Source organism: Apaloderma vittatum, unplaced genomic scaffold, assembly GCF_000703405.1.
Source record: "Apaloderma vittatum isolate BGI_N311 unplaced genomic scaffold, ASM70340v1 scaffold28414, whole genome shotgun sequence".
NCBI classification, from domain to species: domain Eukaryota; kingdom Metazoa; phylum Chordata; class Aves; order Trogoniformes; family Trogonidae; genus Apaloderma; species Apaloderma vittatum.
In genome coordinates, this window is record NW_009714784.1 from 26,737 (window position 1) to 38,239 (window position 11,503).

General features: G+C 39.5%; 1 protein-coding gene across 1 annotated transcript in view; it reads left to right on the forward strand.

The window, feature by feature from the left end:
- Positions 1 to 9,570, forward strand: part of LOC104273538 (retinal-specific ATP-binding cassette transporter-like) — a gene marked incomplete at its 5' end in the record, with an annotated part of 35,046 nt that extends 25,476 nt beyond the window's left edge. The window contains 12 exons of the mRNA XM_009868898.1: positions 561 to 708; positions 2,148 to 2,271; positions 3,007 to 3,136; positions 4,015 to 4,135; positions 4,949 to 5,011; positions 5,122 to 5,228; positions 6,102 to 6,243; positions 6,814 to 6,948; positions 7,670 to 7,773; positions 7,859 to 7,951; positions 8,290 to 8,539; positions 9,448 to 9,570. Of these exons, the coding sequence (XP_009867200.1) occupies positions 561 to 708; positions 2,148 to 2,271; positions 3,007 to 3,136; positions 4,015 to 4,135; positions 4,949 to 5,011; positions 5,122 to 5,228; positions 6,102 to 6,243; positions 6,814 to 6,948; positions 7,670 to 7,773; positions 7,859 to 7,951; positions 8,290 to 8,539; positions 9,448 to 9,570 (1,540 nt within the window). The remainder of the gene's footprint in view (positions 1 to 560; positions 709 to 2,147; positions 2,272 to 3,006; positions 3,137 to 4,014; positions 4,136 to 4,948; positions 5,012 to 5,121; positions 5,229 to 6,101; positions 6,244 to 6,813; positions 6,949 to 7,669; positions 7,774 to 7,858; positions 7,952 to 8,289; positions 8,540 to 9,447) is intronic.
- Positions 9,571 to 11,503: the final 1,933 nt, after the last annotated feature.

The window sequence follows — 11,503 nt, forward strand, 5'->3', positions numbered from 1 at the left end:
TGAATTCTTCCTAGTGAGACTGATTGTGAGTGAGCGTTGTAAGATTATTCCAGGGGAATACTCCTCTTGTGCTGCTCAGTGTGTATTTGCTGTGTCTCAGAAATAATGGCACAGGAATCTCTGAATCAGGAGTGAAAAAGCACTGGTAGAGGAGTTAGAAAACACTATCAAAATTTACAGAGCTCTGATTTCTTTGGACAGTTCCAAAGGCCGAGGAGTATCTAGCAAAGCAGCACGTCATATTTGCTTTGTGTAACTTTTCTTTATTTCTCCCTCCTGATGAACAAACCGGTGAGATGTGCCAGGATACCTGGGGTGACAATAATCTTGTTAGCATTAAGTGTTTTTCAATTTTAGCAGTTTCTACTGCCCTGCATTTTAACAGCAAATTTTTTTTATCTAGTAACCAGGGAAGAATACTGTAGTGGTACCTCTGGTTGGTAACACCATTTCTTTACACTTGGGATGAGAAGAAAGCTCAGCTTTGTGTTTGCATTAGGACAACTGATGTGAGATTACTGAGAAGGTATTATCATACTTTTTCTATGTTTTTCATGCAGATGGGCAGTAATTCCCATGATGTACCCGGCTTCTTCTTTCTTCAGTGTCCCTAGCACTGCTTATGTTGCACTGTCTTGTATTAATCTCTTTGTGGGGATCAACAGCAGTGCCATTACATTCATTCTGGAGTTATTTGAAAATAACCCGGTAAGTAATGTTTTTGTTGACACCTGGTTTTAAAGACCTGTGCAACGGATGCCCAAGCAAAACCTTCTCTAACAGTAACTGTCTACCTTGCCATTTTTTTCTGGCAGTAAATGAGTGGGGAACTTGCTGGGTAACTGAAGGGACAGATGAGCAGAATGACCTGGAGAAGCAACTCAGAGCAATTGATAGCTTGGGCTACATACCCAAGGACTGATATTGGCTGTTTTTCATCCCTATGAGCAGACTTCTGTACACTTTCACAGTTGAGATGGGAACATGGCACTTTGTGCTTGCTTCTGCAGCTTGGGTTGTGCAGGAAGATGTGGATGGTAGAAAATCATGGAGTCACCACTACGTAAGGAAAGACACTTATTCCTGCTAGTTATTGCGTTAGAGAAGATGTTCTGTTTATAGTAGCATTTTGAGAATTGCCCAAAGCTCATTTAGCACCACCAGGAAGGTGACAGAAAGTATAAGAATAGACAGAATACAGCTAGTGCCAAATACATTTAGTGCTTAGAAAGCCTAAGAGATCAGTTTATAAAACACTGTTGGCCTGTACACGCTACTGTGGCCGTGACTACAGTTGCTGCTGTGCTGGCCACTGAGACTGACACCCTTTCTCCATCTGACAGCAATCCAATTAGCCATCATTAGTGACAGAGCATTTTCAAACACCGTATTCTGATCAAGCACTGTTGTTTGTCAGAAAGGAGAAACAGATCTTGGTTAAGTTCATGGTTTCAAGAGCCAACTTTACAATATTTTCTGTCCCTGCATTCACAGCCACGCTTCTTAATAGCGGGGGCTCAGTCTCATGCCATTCAGTCTATGGGACAGCAGGCTGGTATTGCTACCTCTGAGGATATGTCTCTGAGGTAGATGCTGTGTTTCCAGAGAGAAAATTGCCTTTCTCTGGATTCAGTGTTGGTGCAGCTAGACTGCTACTGGCACTTACGCTGTTTTGGGTATCTCCACACTGCATCAGTCTACTGTGTCATTATGCCCCAATACTGGTGCTTTTCAACATCATGGCAGTCCCAATTACTGAAATGTTCCATCTATGAATAAAGATGTTACAACAGAAAAATACCACTCTTTCTTATTGCTCACAGTTGCTGTTTCTAATAGCTGACACCAGAATTACATGTTACATCTGCCTCATAGAGAAATACTTCATTACAAAGATTAATTTCTCTCCCCATTGACAGTTTTTCGCAAGGACCTTGTCTGGTGCAATGTATGCCAGCATTCTGACATGCTGCATTTTAGGCTGCAAATGCTTTGGGTGTAAGTTGATAAATACTGTTTTCTTTATTGTAAGAACACAGAACACCCAGTTCTTTGACATGACAAAGATTTTTTTCACCCATGTTGCCATGTTTTCTTGAAGAAATCTCATTTCATCTGCTAAAAAGCATTGTTTCTATTTCTTATAGTCTTTGCTGAAGTTCAATAAAATATTGAAAAACGTGCTGATTGTCTTTCCGCACTTTTGCCTGGGCCGTGGACTCATTGACTTGGCCATGAACCAAGCTGTGACTGAAGTATATGCCAGGTTTGGTAAGTAAAACCAGTAAACGACAAGTTATGAGTGTTATATGTCTTGACCTTGGGTAAGATGGTTGAAAGTGTTATCATGGAAAATTAGTGGCTGTTTCTGAAATTCTCCTCATCGGGTGGATGAGGAGTCTGAAAGTTCAACTTCTCTGAAGTAATCACATCTTCTGGTACAGCTGCCAGAACTCTACAGCCTAGCCAGTAGTCTGTGCTCTAAATGAAGCCATTTATTCAGTACCAGACTGGTGGTTATCATTTGTTCTGAAATTCTTACAACATTACAGGAAGATACATTATTTCATTTCATTTGAATACTTCAGCAGCCCTCATGTTAATGATTTGAGTAGTTTCTGTTCTTCACATGCATCCACTAGGGATATGTCTGTCTTTGATATCAGACAACTTATTAAAAGAATAGTCATATAGCAGAACTCATCTGTTTTCATTCAGAAAATGTATGTCTCTCACATAATCCATGCAAATTTCATACTATGATATCCAAATTAGTTCATATTCAGAGAGCTTACATTCATTTTTACTCCCATGCAGCAGCTGAGCTTGGAGTGTATTTTCTTAAGAATCTTTATAAGACACTGGAAAATGAAGACATTGCCTGTTCATGATCCAATAAAGTACAGATCTTCTTCCCAAACCCTTATGACTATGTCTTTTGTTCTGGGGAGCAATGGAGTTTTTCAGCAGTATTTCACCTTGCTTTCTGGTGCTCTTTCTTCAAAGGCGAGGAGCATGTTTCCAACCCCTTTCAGTGGGACTTTGTTGGGAAGAACCTGGTTGCCATGGCTGTTCAAGGGGTTGCATTCTTCACTCTGAATCTCCTTATGCAGCACCGTTTGTTCTCCACAAGATGGTATGTCTGAAAGCTTGCTCTTTTATTAACAGGGTGTGTCTTTGTTATATTTTATGTCTCATTTTTTGTTTTATTTTCTTTTCTCTGAATTTGCTAGGGTTTTTCCCCCTGTTTACTTACCTGAATTAATCTTAATTTGTTGATATCCTGGTTCAAGAAAGCATTTACAAATGTGCATTATCTTAACAGGATTTAAAGAATATATTATTAAATAAATGAGTTTTCTTGAATTAAGACTTCAATGTAAATTTTTGTAGATTAAGACCCTGTAATAGTGAGATTATAAAATTACTTGGAAAGTTTGTAGTGTCATAAACCCTGGCATGAGGCACTAGCTTAACAACCCAAGAGAGTCCATGGCACAGGACAGCTGCAGCCTGGACACTGTGCAGGCTTCCCCTCTCTGCTTTACAAATGTTCCTCTATCACAGTGAAATGAGCCACCTTCCAGGTGTGAGTCATTAATTCCTGTTTGAGTTTGCCAGCAACTGCCAGAGTATTAATTAGTACAATAATAAAAATACTGTCTTACTGGGAGGTCTGCTCAAAAGATCTGTAGAAGGATTATCACACCTACTGAAGAGCCACCAAATAGCAAAAGCTGTGGCTGAGGGGCAGGTTAGATGGTATCAGTGGCTGAAAAGACATGGTCGTTGGAGCAAGACATTTCCTCCCTTTTTAGTATTTACAGATTAACTTTCAAAGGTCAGGGATTTTCCTAAAGCAGGAATCCCCCAGCCAATGTCACATCTTGAAGTTTCCATCCTACTGCATCCACTAGTCACATTTTTGGCAATTGATTAGCAGTTGTTTCACACTGTTATTCTAACTGCACCCAAGGCAACTCATTGTTTCTTCAGTCTATTGGGTTTTTCCAGGTTTGCTGGGACTGCTATGCCACCTATTATTGGTGAAGATGAGGATGTTGCAGAAGAAAGAAAAAGAATTATGAATGGTGGGAACAAAACAGATATCTTAGAATTACAAGAATTGACCAAGGTAATATTCTGACAAGAAAGAAACACAGTAATTTTATTCTTTCAGAACATATTTCAGACGTGGATGTAGATAGTATTAACCTTGTGCCATAGAAAACAGCAAACATTTCAGAAGCCAAGGCTATTTCCTTTGATTAGAAATCAAACCACAGGGAAGTCCAACAGGGACAGTGCAACCCTCCCTGCTTAAATTTTTTTTAACCTCACATTTCCTGACATGACTGTTACCTATTGAGAGCCCATTTCTACTGCTAGTCTTTTCTTCTACAATGCTGTTTTTTCCATAGGTGACTTTCACTTTCAAGTTAACCATTTCGGTTGCTTTCACAGTGAGGGCTGTAGTTATTGCTAATTTATCTTCTTTCCAGACATTGAAGGCATCTGAGTTATGCTATCAGAATGCATGCAAGCTTGAGCTACAGAAATAAAAAGATTAAACGTATTGCTGGGATCTCATGAGTAGAGGACTGGAGCATTGTTCTTCAGACTATCTTGCTGTATTATTCCACTTTAGTTTGATATGTCAGAGATGCTTTGTCCCAGCAAAGCATCAAGTCTATCCTGGTGCTAAAGACGTGACGTAAGAGGCTGCATGCAGAAAAATTGGTATTTTTAGGGTTCACTGCAAATTTATTTAATGTAAATAGATGTCTGACTTCGTAGAATATTACTTTTTATTTATTTATTTACTCCTTTCTTGGTTCTAAAGTTGTCTCATCCCAATAGCAATAAACTAAAATATTTAGAAGGCTTTCTTTGCTGTAGATGTCTTGAAATAAGATTTTTTTTATTTTTTTTTTTCCTGTCAATTTAGATTTATGCAGGTAGGCACAAGCCTGCGGTGGACAGACTCTGCATTGGCATCCATCCTGGAGAGGTAGGTTGTTCAATAACACCAGATTACATTCCGTGGATCAGTTCAGATTTCATGCCCCTGCTTATTTGCACGTTGGAAATACTAAAGAATGTGATCATTTTGCAATTTAGTGCTTTGGTCTTTTGGGAGTGAATGGTGCTGGCAAAACAACAACGTTCAAAATGCTAACTGGCGATACGGATGTGACATCCGGAGATGCTGTCGTGGCTGGTAGTAGGTAAGTACCTTGAAAACAAAACCAAAAACTGACAGTCCATTTACTGGGGTAGAAGTGCCCAGATCATAGTCTCAATGACCCAGCAACTCCTTTTCAGTTTTTTGGCACTGAGGGAGACCACAGCTAACACACACTGGCATTTTATACCAGGGTACTTTGATCTGAGCTTTGGGACTTACCTCAGGCTGTTTCTAGCAGCTTTGTTTAAACGGTGTTGGCATAATGCCGTAAGTTAATACAGCATTTTAACCATTTAAACTAATGGTATTTGCTTACATTAGTTTAGTTTCAGCTTGTGTGACTTGGTGTGTTAGGTGTAGCTGGGATTTGATTCTTTGTCCGTTGATGTGGTGTGAACAATAGCTGTTTTGTTGCCAGCATATGGTCCTGTGCAACTTGCTCTAGGTGACCCTGCTTGACCAGGGCAGGAAGACAAGATGACCTCCGGAGGTCTCTTCCAACCTCAACCATTCTGTGACCCTGTACTTCTCCTCCTCTTACTACCAATAAAGTATTAGCCTTGTGTATTGCGTGTTTGTTCCCAGGGGCCACACTCTGAGATGAAATGGACTGATTTTTTTTGCCAGAAATAAACACCATTTGCAAAAAATAAGATTTGACTGACTGTTCAAAGAACTATGCTTAAACACAAAAATGGATGAAAGGAAGTGGGGTTACACTCTTAACCTGGACTGAGCTGACGGAGATGAGAATATATTCCTTGCTATTCTGTACAGACAGATGTTTTAGTAGGATGTTGTATTCTGCACTTAGAAGAACTGTTGCTGCAGAAAAGAAAGATTTTATTCAAATTGTCCATCTCGGTCTTAAAAATAGCATTATAAAACTAAGATCTTTTATTTGTTTCTTCAGTATATTGACACACATTTCTAGTGTCCATCAAAACATGGGATACTGTCCTCAGTTTGATGCCATCGATGACCTGCTCACTGGACGAGAACATCTCTATTTATATGCACGCCTGCGGGGGGTTCCAGCAGGGGAAATCAAGAGGGTGAAGTATTCTTGCTTTTGACTTAGACATAGTTATAGTGAATATTTTTGATGATTAACTATGTTCATAACATGCCAAGGGCCAGATTTTCCAATGTGGGTTTGCCATTCTGTGGGTTAAAGTCCTGGAAGCAGTTCCTGGTTTTTGTACAGTTAAGTACAAGACTGCACTGTCAAATGCAGGTTCTTGGACATTAATGGTACTTGCAAAACTTGGCGCCAACCATTGAAAGCTAAAGATGTGATTGCTATGTCTCAGAACAGCACTGGTTGCTGTTTTGTTCTTGTCTTTGAAGTTGTTTATGTATAAGAAAGAAAACCTGAAGGAAATTCCAGAAGAAAATTATTTAAATTCTTGCACAGATAGGAAGTCTGCAGCTGAGGCCGGTTCTTGGCTTTCTCTGAAGAATTATCCTCACGATCATAAATTTTTCGGACTCCCTTGCTCCAGTTCTAAAACAAATGTGCTAAAACCCAGTGGATTGCCGTGTCTCTGCCAAAAGAGGGATGTATCAGCAATCCCATCTGTCATGCATTAGCTGCTGTCTGAAAAAGATGGTCTTTCTCACAGGTTGCTGAATGGGGCATCCAAAAGCTGGGACTTCCTATGTACGCAGACCACCTGGCTGGTACCTACAGCGGTGGCAACAAGCGCAAGCTCTCCACTGCCATTGCACTGATAGGCTGCCCACCACTCGTCTTGCTAGTAAGTGTCATGGAAGCATAGCTCTGTGATAGCTCAATATAATGTCTCATAAAACTACATGCTAAAGAGGAACAAAGGTGTTTACAACAGTCCCTGCAAGCTCCTTGCTGCCCTCAACTTATATCTGCTTCAGTGTAGTTCTGAGTTCTTCGATTTCAGGAGTAGACTGGGATGCATAGCTAGGTTTCCAACAGACCCCAAGCAATTATGAAAGAATATACCACTTTAGACTAAACTATACAAATGCTGAGATGTAGTTCTTATCAGATAACATAAGTTAACAGATAACTGCTTATCTAAAGGGAAATTCTAGATGCATTTACTACAAAAATTCTTTATTTACCTTATACTGTACCACCTTAATTTGTAGGTTAAACAGAAACATTTTAATAACAATATCATAGTTCCTTGTGCCCTAGGCTGGGGACTGCCTTTGTTGTCAAGGCCACTGCATTCTTACCTGTAGCTGTACCATACACAGAGAGCGTTATATTCTTACCTGCAGCTTCTTATGCTTGTTTCCTTAATGCTTTTATGCCAAGTACGTTAGTACCCATTCATTCATGTGCTTCTGAAGGTGCCTGTGCTTTATTAAGGCACAGATTTCAGTCAGGAAGCAGCTATATGCTAAGGCCCAAACACACAATGACTTGATTCTAAATAGATTTTCTTTTTCTTATCTGTTTCTCTTATTCTGATTGTCTTATCATTTCCCTTACAGGATGAACCAACTACTGGAATGGACCCTCAGTCCCGGCGTCTCCTGTGGGACTCTATTGTCAGCGTGCTCAGAGACGGGCGAGCTGTGGTTCTAACCTCACACAGGTAAAAGGTTAGAATTCAGAATCCTAGAGTAGCTGAAGTTCATCTGCTGGCTTTTATCTCAAATATCTGTTCTCTATTTTGAAAGTATGGAAGAATGTGAAGCCCTCTGTACTCGTTTAGCCATCATGGTAAAAGGTACCTTCAAATGCCTGGGCACAATTCAGCAACTAAAATATAAGTAAGTAGAATATTTTTATGGTGTTTTTAAATGGGAAAACTTAGTGTATGTGACATGTACGATTCTTAATAGAGTAATCCAATCTGAAGAGCTGTTGTTTGGACAGACCCATTTCTGGGTGCAACTCTGTGGTATGCTAGATAATTTGAGCATGTCTCATTGCAACTCATGCTACACACCACCTCTGCTGGGCAAATATGGTGCTTCCTACAAAGCTAGATCTTATCCATTATCTTTCAGATACTGATAGTATTGTCATAGCTGCAGAAAATGGATTTCCTTCCTCAATAATGAACCCATGTCTTCATCCAATTCCCAAATCCACATGTGCTTCCCAGGTTTGGAGATGGCTACATTGTCACCCTGAAAATCAAAGCTCCAAAGTCTGGGTTACCTCCAGATCCTACACCTGCTGAGCAATTCATACGCATGAACTTTCCAGGGAGTTTGCAGAGGGAGAAGCACTACAACATGCTGCAGTATCAGATTTGCTCCTCCTCTCTGGCTAAGATTTTTCGGTTAATAATCTCCAATAAGGAAAACTTGCATATTGAAGAATATTCTGTGTCTCAAACAACTTTAGATCAGGTAAGTAAAAAATAAAGCACCCATGAGAAAGCCTGTCTGGCAAGAATTAGGCAGTGCAATAGGGATGTATCCAAACAACTGAAGACAATACTGTTCAGAGTAGAAAATTACCTTGCACCTCTCTCTCAGGCAAAATTCCCAGACTCCTCATCAAGGAGGGTGGATCAGATATGAAATCTGAAATTAAATTCATTGTGTAAATAGGTGCCATTTGAAAGCTGGTAAGACACCTTCTCCCAGATGACAGAATTCATACAACCCATCCCTTCAGGAGCAGCAGTCTGAGCAAGATCAGCTATTTAAAATAAGGCTTGCTGAGCTGAGAATAACATTTTAGTTTAAATAAGAGATTTTGACTGTGTTTTGTCAGAGATACTGTGATATCTAATTAAATGTTTATATGTCACTGTCATGCACTTTTATACAGGAAATTAGACATGCAAAATCTGAAAAGTCCACTGGGACTGTTGGCAATACCCACTTGCTAGAGCATAGTAGCCCCACCTGCCTGCTTTCTTAAGTAGCTGAGGGTCCACATAGGCAAAGCTGTCTGATGGGAATGCTAGAGACGTTCCTGGCTGCCTTACAGCTTCCTCTAAAATGTTCTATCTCCTCTTTCCCATCACAATCAAATTCACATTGTGCAAGCCTTGCTGAACACATCTCCTGCTTAAGAAAAAAGAGGATTTTAGTTCCAAGTAAGTGCATCCAAAGGAAGGAAGTTGCAAGGAAGTTTATCAAAATAAAGAAGGAATTAATGATCCCTGCTGATACGCAGTGTCTCAGTTCAGTTCATGTCTATGGATTCCACTTTCTGTCTCTTCCCTGCAGAGAGGCCAAGAAGATGGAAATTCAACTAACGCATCTCACCTGATGAGATGGTGACATTTTCTGCTTTCCTCACACAGGTTTTTGTGAACTTTGCTAAACAGCAGATGGAAGATGAAGAAATTCCTTTGCATCCTCGGGCAGCTGGAGCCAGCCGAGAAGCAAAGGTGGCCCCTGCTTTGCATCAGCAGGCAGTTGCATAAGCTGTTCTACAGTCGCTAGCACGTAGAGTGTGCACAATGCAAAGACGTGCCATACCAGAGCATTACACGGGTAAAACAAAGGTTCCCACACTCGGTATTCTACTGATTTTCCTGCACCTTTCTGAGCACTGTGCTCACAACCGCAACAGTCCTACCGACAGCCAACTTCTACTGCTCTACAGGAACACTACATGCTGGAAGTGTCGAAGGAAAGGCAGGTCCTTGCTATAGGAAAAAAATCTTTTAACGTAAAGTTCATTGTGAGATACAAGAAGAGAAGTCTCATTCCTCCTTGTTGACATGTTAAGAGCATTAAGGATAGTTTCTCTATGTGGTCCTTTCAGGCTGGTAGGTTCTTCTTGTTTAACTCTTAAGTCAACAGACAGGTCCCAAGGCAGTGAGCGTTGCCCAGCTTAGGAAGTGGGTTTCTGCCATCCTTAGTACACAGGGCTACCAAGGTCAGAACATCAGTGCTGGCTTACGGGGCTAGTGGTGGGAAACTGCTTCACTGTCTCATCAGGCTGCCAGTGAAATCAGATTGTTGTCTCAGCAAGAAGGGGAAGAATTAAATCAGATCTCAGATCCGGACAAGAAATTTAAATTAAAAGCAAAAATAAATCTTAATAAAAATGATCTCTACTTATCTTCAATTTTCTCGAAGAAGAACTTCAAAATAGATATTAAAAGGAAAGAGACTGTCCAAATCTGCCAAAAGTTTTGTTTTCTCCTGGAGGCCTGGAAAGATTATCTTTGTTACTCAACAAGATCATATTTTTCTTCTTTTCTGTGACTGGACCTTAAGTGGGTGTGAAGTGCAAATGGGGTGTATGCTTCCTCTGTGCTCAGAAGGAAAATTTCAGCCTGCTTGTACTCCACACTGCACTCAGTGGGAAATCATTTGACATTTAGATCTTTTCTTTGGTTCACAAAAAATAATAATAATACTGAAAACAAATTTATAATGATGTATTGCTTCAGATATCTACCAGATCTAACCATTTCTAAAAAACCCTTCTCTAAGGTATGTTATACAGAAATAAAATCTGGGTCATGTATTTTTACTTTGTTAGGTTTTTTTCTTCAATTGATGTAGATGTGTGTATGTATATATGGACACACTTTTTACTGTACAAAATATTATGAAACCTCAGCAACCAGCTATAATCTTCTTCTTTTGCCATAATTATTTCAACTGATTTCAAAATATAGTCTAGAATTTATTGTATATTCACCCTTACAAATAGTTGCAAAAATGTTTCTATACATCTATTATAGATAAACTAATAATGAAACAAAACACTATCTATGCAATTGCTTCATGTGTTTCTTTTAAATGTCATTCAGATAGATTGTAATAGTCTTTTTTCCTAGATTTGCACAAAACCCAACTGAGTCCCACTGAACATCTTGTGAAAAGGAAAACACAGGAAGTCCAAAACGTAGCTGATTTTTCTCCCTGGCTCTGAAAATAGGAAGGGAGCTAGCGCTCAGAAGACTAGCAGTCACTTCATGTATTTACAAGGTGTATTAAAAATTATTCAGAGACTACTGACATAAAAAGATAGGTAAAAGGTCCTTTAGCATCATAAAGACTTTTTATATGAAAATAGGCTAAATATCACAGATGTAGCATAGATCAAATCTTCTGAACCTTATTTACTAGTTTGCAGTTTACTAATGTAGAAGACTAAAACAAACCAAGCAAAAAAGAAAAAAAAACCAAAACCAATAATACTGGATTTTACATCCACAAATGCTACAAGTACTTCTTTCTTCAGATTCTTTTGGCAAAATAGGGCTTAGAGCCAAAGCAGGTATTTGAGATATTGCCTATTTCTTTATTCCAAGACCCATTCATGTTCTTTGGTAATGTTATTTGTTACAAAGCACCTGCCACCAGGTGCTTTGATTCTTCTTCAAGTCAAAGAAGGAA